Source organism: Echiichthys vipera (genome assembly GCF_963691815.1).
Source record: "Echiichthys vipera genome assembly, chromosome: 20".
Classification (NCBI taxonomy): Eukaryota; Metazoa; Chordata; class Actinopteri; order Perciformes; family Trachinidae; genus Echiichthys; species Echiichthys vipera.
In genome coordinates, this window is record NC_139845.1 from 461,826 (window position 1) to 471,825 (window position 10,000).

The 10,000-nt window shown below is 53.2% G+C and overlaps 1 protein-coding gene across 2 annotated transcripts in view; it reads left to right on the forward strand.

The window, feature by feature from the left end:
- Positions 1-10,000, forward strand: part of ncaph2 (non-SMC condensin II complex, subunit H2) — a 15,773-nt gene that overhangs the window by 2,691 nt on the left and 3,082 nt on the right. For both annotated transcript variants that reach the window (XM_083935479.1, XM_083935480.1), the window contains exons 6-14: positions 367-423; positions 599-678; positions 785-933; positions 5,218-5,402; positions 5,491-5,571; positions 5,962-6,025; positions 6,120-6,221; positions 6,300-6,344; positions 9,835-9,905. In XM_083935479.1, coding sequence (XP_083791605.1) covers positions 367-423; positions 599-678; positions 785-933; positions 5,218-5,402; positions 5,491-5,571; positions 5,962-6,025; positions 6,120-6,221; positions 6,300-6,344; positions 9,835-9,905 — 834 coding nt within the window. The remainder of the gene's footprint in view (positions 1-366; positions 424-598; positions 679-784; positions 934-5,217; positions 5,403-5,490; positions 5,572-5,961; positions 6,026-6,119; positions 6,222-6,299; positions 6,345-9,834; positions 9,906-10,000) is intronic.

The following is a 10,000-nucleotide window of genomic DNA, read 5'->3' on the forward strand; positions in this document are numbered from 1 at the left end:
ATACAAAATGTGAGAATATAAAGATGAAGAAAATATACATTTAATATTATTATTCTGTTTAGAAATGTTACGATAATAGGAGACATAAATAAAATAGTTTGTTTTTACAAAGTTGTAAATATTACGACAGAAAGCAAAATAATAAGGACAAAAGTATAAAAATCAATAAATTAAATAATTTAACATAGACATTTATTCCTCTGTATATTTGTTTTATTATTTTACAGATTCTCTGACTCATAAAAGCAGAGACGTGTTCACAAAGTGTGTGACAAATAAAAACTACACTTGCCCCTGATGAGCTGTCAGCAGAGGCATTGTGGGTAATGTAGGATGTGTGTGTGTGTGTGTGTGTGTGTCCCTCAGTTCACTCCGCTGGACGTCGACGTCTCCGAGAACTCGGAGAAGAGCGACTTCCTCACGGTCAGTGGTTCAGCTCCAATCCCTCTGAGTTTACATCCACACGTCTGAGGATTTAAGGAGGAGAGAAGTCTGTGTGTGTTTCCTCTGCTGGACTCTGGAGACACAGCTGACTCCTGTCTGACTCTGTAGCATCTGTGTGTGAGTCTGTGGTGTAACTGTGTGTGTTTGTGTTCAGACTGTGAGTGTCGCTCCTCTTCCTCCTGAGGCTCTGATTCCTCCTGAAACCAGCGAGAAAACCAAACTGCCTCTGATCAGGTGAGTCAGGAAGTCCTGTTTATATCGAATCTGTTAAAGTTTTATATTCAAAGACGCAAGTCTGAATGTGTGTGTTTGTGTGTGTGTGTGTGTGTGTGTGTGTCAGTGTGAAAGGAGACGTCCTGTGCAGTCAGAAGGACTTCAGGATCAACCTGTTTGTTCCAGGGAACGAGGATCTGATTCTCCTCACATCAGCTGCATCCAGGTTCGATTATCTGCAGCCTGCAGACGCTCTGGACCAGCAGCAGCTCCCAGGTACACCTGCCCATAACACTGCCACGACACTGCCATGACACTGCCCCGACACTACCATATCAATGCCATAACACTGCCACATCACTGCCCCAACACTGCCACAACACTGCCATAACACTGCCCCAACACTTCCCCATCACTGCCCCAACACTTCCCCATCACTGCCCCAACACTGCCACATCACTGCCACATCACTGCCACGTCACTGTCACGTCACTGCCACAACCCTGCCACAACCCTGCCCCAACACTGCCTCAACACTGCACATCACTGCCTCAACACTGCCTCATCGCTGCCCCAACGCTGCCAATCACTGCCATCACTGCCCCCATCACTGCCCCCCAACACTGCCCCAGCATCGCTTGCATCATACGGCACATCACTGCCACCATCACTGCACATACACTGCCCCCCAACAGCTGCCACATCACCTGCCACATGCACACTGCCACACACTGCCCAACACTGCCAATAAGCACTGCCCCAACACTGCCACACCACTGCCACATCACTGCCACATCATGCCACATCAATGCCTGCTACACTCACTGCCACATCACTCACTGCACCCAAGCACTGCCACAACACTGCCCAACAACTGCCCCAACACTGCCCACACTCCCACATCACTGCCACATCACTGCCACATCACTGCCTACATCACTGCCACAACACTGCCACAACACTGCCACAACACTGCCACGACCCACTGCCACAAGCCACTGCCCCAACACTGCACATCACTGCCACATCACTGCCATCTGCAACACGGCCCAACACTGCTCATCACTGCCACATCACTGCCACAATCACTGCCCCAACACTGCCCCATCGCTGCCCCATCGCTCAACCTGCACATCACTGCCAACATCACTGCCCCAAGCACTGCCATACACTGCCCAACACTGGCCAAACACTGCCACAACACTGCCACATCACTGCCACATCACTGCCCAACACTGCCCAACACTGCCCAACACTGCCACAACACTGCCACACCACTGCCACAACACTGCCACAACACTGCCACAACACTGCCCCAACACTGCCACAACACTGCCCCATCACTGCCCCAACACTGCCACAACACTGCCACAACACTGCCCAACACTGCCACACTACACTGCACCACTGCCCCATCACTGCCCATCACTGCCATCACTGCCACATCACTGCCCCAACACTGCCACATCGCTAGCCACAACACTGCCCACATGCATCTGCCACATCACTGCACATCACTGCCAACTCACTGCCATCACTGCCATCATCACTGCCCAACGCTGCCACATCACTGCCCACATCACTGCCACATCACTGCCCCAACCACTTAGCCCCAACACTGCCACATCACTGCCACATCACTGCCACAATCACTGCCACATCACTGCCCCAACACTGCCACAACACTGCCCCCAACACTGCCACATCCCACTGCCACAACACTGCCACAACACTGCCCCAACACTGCCCACAACACTGCCCAACACTGCAACAGCACTGCCCAACACTGCCACACCTGCCATACACTGCCCCACACTTCCCCATCACTGCCCCAAACACCTGCCACATCACTGCCACATCACTGCCACAGTCACTGCCACATCACTGCCTCAACTGCCACACACCACTCCACAACCCTGCCCCAACACTGCCACTGCAACACTGCACATCACTGCCTCAACACTGCCTCATCGCTGCCCCAACGCTGCCCCATCACTGCCACATCACTGCCCCAACACTGCCCCATCGCTGGCCCCATCGCTGCCCCAACGCTGCCACATCACTGCCACATCACTGCCCAACACTGCCCCAACACTGCCCCAACGCTGCCACATCACTGCCACATCACTGCCCCAACACTGCATACAACACTGCCCAACGCTGCACATCACTGCCTCACAGACACTGCACATCACTGCCCCCCCCAACACTGCCCCAACACTGCCCCAACACTAGCCACACCACTGCCACATCACTGCTACATCACTGCCACATCACTGCCACATCACTGCCCCAACACTGCCCAAACACTGCCCCAACACTGCCCCAACACTGCCACAACACTGCCACATCACTGCACAATCACTGGCACATCACTGCCACAACAACTGCCACAACACTGCCCCAACTACTGCACCACCCTGCCACAACACTGCCCCAACACTGCCACATCGCTGCCACAACACTGCCCCATCACTGCCTCATCACTGCCACATCACTGCCACATCACTGCCCAACACTGCCCCATCGCTGCCCCATCGCTGCCCCAACGCTGCCACATCACTGCCACATCACTGCCCCAACACTGCCATAACACTGCCCCAACGCTGCCACATCACTGCCACATCACTGCCACATCACTGCCACATCACTGCCCCAACACTGCCACAACACTGCCCCAACACTGCCACACCACTGCCACATCACTGCCACATCACTGCCACATCACTGCCCCAACACTGCCACAACACTGCCCCAACACTGCCCCAACACTGCCACAACGCTGCCCCAACACTGCCACATCACTGCCACAACACTGCCCCATCACTGCCACAACACTGCCCCATCACTGCCTCATCACTGCCCCATCACTGCCACAACACTGCCCCAACACTGCCACATCGCTGCCACAACACTGCCCCCATCACTGCCTCATCACTGCCAACATCACTGCCACATCACTGCCCCCAACACTGCCCCATCGCTGCCCCATCGCTGCCCCAACGCTGCCACATCACTGCCACATCACTGCCCCAACACTGCCATAACACTGCCCCAACGCTGCCACATCACTGCCACATCACTGCCACATCACTGCCACATCACTGCCCCAACACTGCCACAACACTGCCCCAACACTGCCACACCACTGCCACATCACTGCCACATCACTGCCCCAACACTGCCACAACACTGCCCCAACACTGCCACACCACTGCCACATCACTGCCACATCACTGCCCCAACACTGCCACAACACTGCCCCAACACTGCCACATCGCTGCCACAACACTGCCCCATCACTTCCCCATCACTGCCTCATCACTGCCACAACACTGCCCCATCACTGCCACACCACTGCCACATCACTGCTACATCACTGCCACATCACTGCCACATCACTGCCCCAACACTGCCACAACACTGCCCCAACACTGCCCCAACACTGCCACACCACTGCCACATCACTGCTACATCACTGCCACATCACTGCCACAACACTGCCACAACACTGCCCCAACACTGCCACACCACTGCCACAACACTGCCCCAACACTGCCACATCGCTGCCACAACACTGCCCCATCACTGCCTCATCACTGCCACATCACTGCCACATCACTGCCCCAACACTGCCCCATCGCTGCCCCATCGCTGCCCCAACGCTGCCACATCACTGCCACATCACTGCCCCAACACTGCCATAACACTGCCCCAACGCTGCCACATCACTGCCACATCACTGCCACATCACTGCCACATCACTGCCCCAACACTGCCACAACACTGCCCCAACACTGCCACACCACTGCCACATCACTGCCACATCACTGCCACATCACTGCCCCAACACTGCCACAACACTGCCCCAACACTGCCCCAACACTGCCACAACGCTGCCCCAACACTGCCACATCACTGCCACAACACTGCCCCATCACTGCCACAACACTGCCCCATCACTGCCTCATCACTGCCCCATCACTGCCACAACACTGCCCCAACACTGCCACATCGCTGCCACAACACTGCCCCATCACTGCCTCATCACTGCCACATCACTGCCACATCACTGCCCCAACACTGCCCCATCGCTGCCCCATCGCTGCCCCAACGCTGCCACATCACTGCCACATCACTGCCCCAACACTGCCATAACACTGCCCCAACGCTGCCACATCACTGCCACATCACTGCCACATCACTGCCACATCACTGCCCCAACACTGCCACAACACTGCCCCAACACTGCCACACCACTGCCACATCACTGCCACATCACTGCCCCAACACTGCCACAACACTGCCCCAACACTGCCACACCACTGCCACATCACTGCCACATCACTGCCCCAACACTGCCACAACACTGCCCCAACACTGCCACATCGCTGCCACAACACTGCCCCATCACTTCCCCATCACTGCCTCATCACTGCCACAACACTGCCCCAACACTGCCACAACACTGTCACAACACTGCCACCTGTAATAACACTGTCAGACTCTATAACCTGGTGCACCTTCATGTTTCGCTGTGTTGTGTTTGCTCTGCTGCAGGTGTTGACGGTGCTGCAGGTGTTGACGCTGCTGCGGGTGTTGACGCTGCTGCGGGTGTTGATGCTGCTGCGGGTGTTGATGCTGCTGCGGGTGTTGACGCTGCTGCGGAGGACTTCCTGCCTCTGGAGGACAACAACATGGACGTGGATGATCAGGACCCAGAGGAGCACGTGGACCGGCACCAGGTCCTCCTTCAGTCTCTTCAGATCTTCTGTCGACTGTTCATTCAAATGTAAATAAATGTTAATATTTGTCTTTTAAACTTTGGTTCAGGCTCCGACTGAAGGACGCATGATCCGAGAGAGGCGGCAGGCCGTCGCCGTGGAAACGAGGACGGAGGAGGCGGCGCCCGCTGTAAATATTTACGCCTTATTCCATGAAAGCTCCAGAGTTCTTTAAAGTCTCACTTCATGTCACTTTTCTATTCAACTTAATTTATTATAACTACTTTTCCTGAGTCTATAAATCTGAATAACACATTTAATTTTCATAAAATGACACTTAAAGACACCGTGTCTTGTAATTCTGACTTTGTTCATATAAACTTAAAACAGTTCTGTTAAATATTCGTCTGTATCTGAATAAAGCAACGCTGTCGTCGTCGTGAACCCATCAGATCATGTTTGTGGCGTTTTACAGAAGCCAGAGTTCTTTTCATTAGAGCAGTGAAATCAAACACGACCACAGGAGAGAGTGTGACGCTGCTGCAGAGTGAAAGTGAATGAAGTGTGTGTTGTGTTGCAGGTGAGTGTGTGGACGCATCACGACCTTTACGCCGTCCTCACGGGCGACAAACTCTTTCAGCTCGGTGAGTTCAGAGCGGGTCAGAGGAACAGGTTTTACTTTACCGTGTTTTATTTTTATTGAGTCTAGTTTTTCTTGTGTTTTCTTGTGTTTGGTAGGAAAGAGCTACCGAGTCCCCGACGGCCTGGACGACGGTGGGAAGAGGAAGAGGAAGCGAGCGCCGGTGCTGCAGGACTTCAGGAGCTGGTTCGGACGAGCCTGTGAGTCGACGCTCCAGCTCAGAGTTCTGATGTGACGACGAGTCACGAGTGAAACTGAATCATGTGTTTGTGTTTCAGTCGATCCTCCGGAGCAGAAGCTGAAGAACGGACCCAAGAACTCAGGTGACGGCTGAACACATAGATATAAATATATAAACGTCTGTATAATATACATAAATTACATCTATTATATACATGAATACATCTATGATATAAGTGAATACATCCAAACAAAGATGGAGGACAGGATCCAAACAAAGATGGAGGACAGGATCCAAACAAAGATGGAGGACAGGATCCAAACAAAGATGGAGGACAGAATCAAAACAAAGATGGAGGACAGGATCCAAACAAAGATGGAGGACAGGATCAAAACAAAGATGGAGGACAGGATCCAAACAAAGATGGAGGACGGGATCCAAACAAAGATGGAGGACGGGATCCAAACAAAGATGGAGGACAGGATCCAAACAAAGATGGAGGACAGGATCAAACAAAGATGGAGGACGGGATCCAAACAAAGATGGAGGACGGAATCAAACAAAGATGGAGGACAGAATCAAAACAAAGATGGAGGACAGGATCAAACAAAGATGGAGGACAGAATCAAAACAAAGATGGAGGACAGGATCAAAACAAAGATGGAGGACGGAATCCAAACAAAGATGGAGGACAGGATCAAACAAAGATGGAGGACAGAATCAAAACAAAGATGGAGGACAGGATCAAAACAAAGATGGAGGACAGAATCAAAACAAAGATGGAGGACAGGATCAAAACAAAGATGGAGGACGGGATCACAACAAAGATGGAGGACGGGATCACAACAAAGATGGAGGACGGGATCACAACAAAGATGGAGGACGGGATCACAACAAAGATGGAGGACGGGATCACAACAAAGATGGAGGACGGGATCACAACAAAGATGGAGGACGGGATCAAACAAAGATGGAGGACAGGATCAAACAAAGATGGAGGACGGGATCACAACAAAGATGGACAGGATCAAAACAAAGATTCTTTTGTTTACGTTTATATTTACACTTATTTACGTTTACACACACGTTTAAGGACAGAGTGGCGTCTCTTCAGGAGCGTGGGCTGATCCACGTTTAAGGACAGAGTGGCGTCTCTTCAGGAGCGTGGGCTGATCCACGTTTAAGGACAGAGTGGAGTCTCTTCAGGAGCGTGGGCTGATCCACGTTTACAGACAGAGTGGAGTCTCTTCAGGAGCGTGGGCTGATCCACGTTTAAGGACAGAGGGGCGTCTCTTCAGGAGCGTGGGCTGATCCACGTTTAAGGACAGAGGGGAGTCTCTTCAGGAGCGTGGGCTGATCCACGTTTAAGGACAGAGGGGCGTCTCTTCAGGAGCGTGGGCTGATCCACGTTTAAGGACAGAGGGGAGTCTCTTCAGGAGCGTGGGCTGATCCACGTTTAAGGACAGAGTGGCGTCTCTTCAGGAGCGTGGGCTGATCCACGTTTACAGACAGAGTGGCGTCTCTTCAGGAGCGTGGGCTGATCCACGTTTAAGGACAGAGGGGAGTCTCTTCAGGAGCGTGGGCTGATCCACGTTTAAGGACAGAGGGGCGTCTCTTCAGGAGCGTGGGCTGATCCACGTTTAAGGACAGAGTGGCGTCTCTTCAGGAGCGTGGGCTGATCCACGTTTAAGGACAGAGGGGCGTCTCTTCAGGAGGGTGGGCTGATCCACGTTTAAGGACAGAGTGGCGTCTCTTCAGGAGCGTGGGCTGATCCACGTTTAAGGACAGAGGGGAGTCTCTTCAGGAGCGTGGGCTGATCCACGTTTAAGGACAGAGTGGCGTCTCTTCAGGAGCGTGGGCTGATCCACGTTTAAGGACAGAGGGGAGTCTCTTCAGGAGCGTGGGCTGATCCACGTTTAAGGACAGAGTGGCGTCTCTTCAGGAGCGTGGGCTGATCCACGTTTAAGGACAGAGTGGAGTCTCTTCAGGAGCGTGGGCTGATCCACGTTTAAGGACAGAGTGGAGTCTCTTCAGGAGCGTGGGCTGATCCACGTTTAAGGACAGAGTGGCGTCTCTTCAGGAGCGTGGGCTGATCCACGTTTACAGACAGAGGGGAGTCTCCTCAGGAGCGTGGGCTGATCCACGTTTAAGGACAGAGGGGAGTCTCTTCAGGAGCGTGGGCTGATCCACGTTTAAGGACAGTGGAGTCTCTTCAGGAGCGTGGGCTGATCCACGTTTAAGGACAGAGGGGAGTCTCTTCAGGAGCGTGGGCTGATCCACGTTTAAGGACAGAGTGGCGTCGCTTCAGGAGCGTGGGCTGATCCACGTTTAAGGACAGAGTGGAGTCTCTTCAGGAGCGTGGGCTGATCCACGTTTACAGACAGAGTGGAGTCTCTTCAGGAGCGTGGGCTGATCCACGTTTAAGGACAGAGGGGAGTCTCTTCAGGAGCGTGGGCTGATCCACGTTTAAGGACAGAGTGGCGTCTCTTCAGGAGCGTGGGCTGATCCACGTTTACAGACAGAGTGGCGTCTCTTCAGGAGCGTGGGCTGATCCACGTTTAAGGACAGAGGGGAGTCTAGGCTGATCCACGTTTAAGGACAGAGGGGCGTCTCTTCAGGAGCGTGGGCTGATCCACGTTTAAGGACAGAGTGGCGTCTCTTCAGGAGCGTGGGCTGATCCATGTTTAAGGACAGAGGGGCGTCTCTTCAGGAGCGTGGGCTGATCCACGTTTACAGACAGAGTGGAGTCTCTTCAGGAGCGTGGGCTGATCCACGTTTAAGGACAGAGGGGAGTCTCTTCAGGAGCGTGGGCTGATCCACGTTTAAGGACAGAGTGGCGTCTCTTCAGGAGCGTGGGCTGATCCACGTTTAAGGACAGAGGGGAGTCTCTTCAGGAGCGTGGGCTGATCCACGTTTAAGGACAGAGTGGCGTCTCTTCAGGAGCGTGGGCTGATCCACGTTTAAGGACAGAGGGGAGTCTCTTCAGGAGCGTGGGCTGATCCACGTTTAAGGACAGAGTGGAGTCTCTTCAGGAGCGTGGGCTGATCCACGTTTAAGGACAGAGTGGCGTCTCTTCAGGAGCGTGGGCTGATCCACGTTTACAGACAGAGGGGAGTCTCCTCAGGAGCGTGGGCTGATCCACGTTTAAGGACAGAGGGGAGTCTCTTCAGGAGCGTGGGCTGATCCACGTTTAAGGACAGTGGAGTCTCTTCAGGAGCGTGGGCTGATCCACGTTTAAGGACAGAGGGGAGTCTCTTCAGGAGCGTGGGCTGATCCACGTTTACAGACAGAGTGGCGTCTCTTCAGGAGCGTGGGCTGATCCACGTTTAAGGACAGAGGGGAGTCTCTTCAGGAGCGTGGGCTGATCCACGTTTAAGGACAGAGTGGAGTCTCTTCAGGAGCGTGGGCTGATCCACGTTTAAGGACGGAGTGGAGTCTCTTCAGGAGCGTGGGCTGATCCACGTTTAAGGACAGAGTGGCGTCTTTTCAGGAGCGTGGGCTGATCCACGTTTAAGGACAGAGTGGCGTCTCTTCAGGAGCGTGGGCTGATCCACGTTTAAGGACGATGTGTTGAACGTGTTCGATGCTGCGACTGAATCACGTTTCTTCTGTTTCAGATCTGAATTATATTTATCTGAATTATATTTATGTGAAAACCATCAAGAGCCGACTGAAGAGTCAGAGGAGGCTCCACAGGAGGAAGGTAACACACACACACACACACACACACACACACACACACAGAGAGACACACACACAGAGACACACACACACACACACACACACATGAAACACACA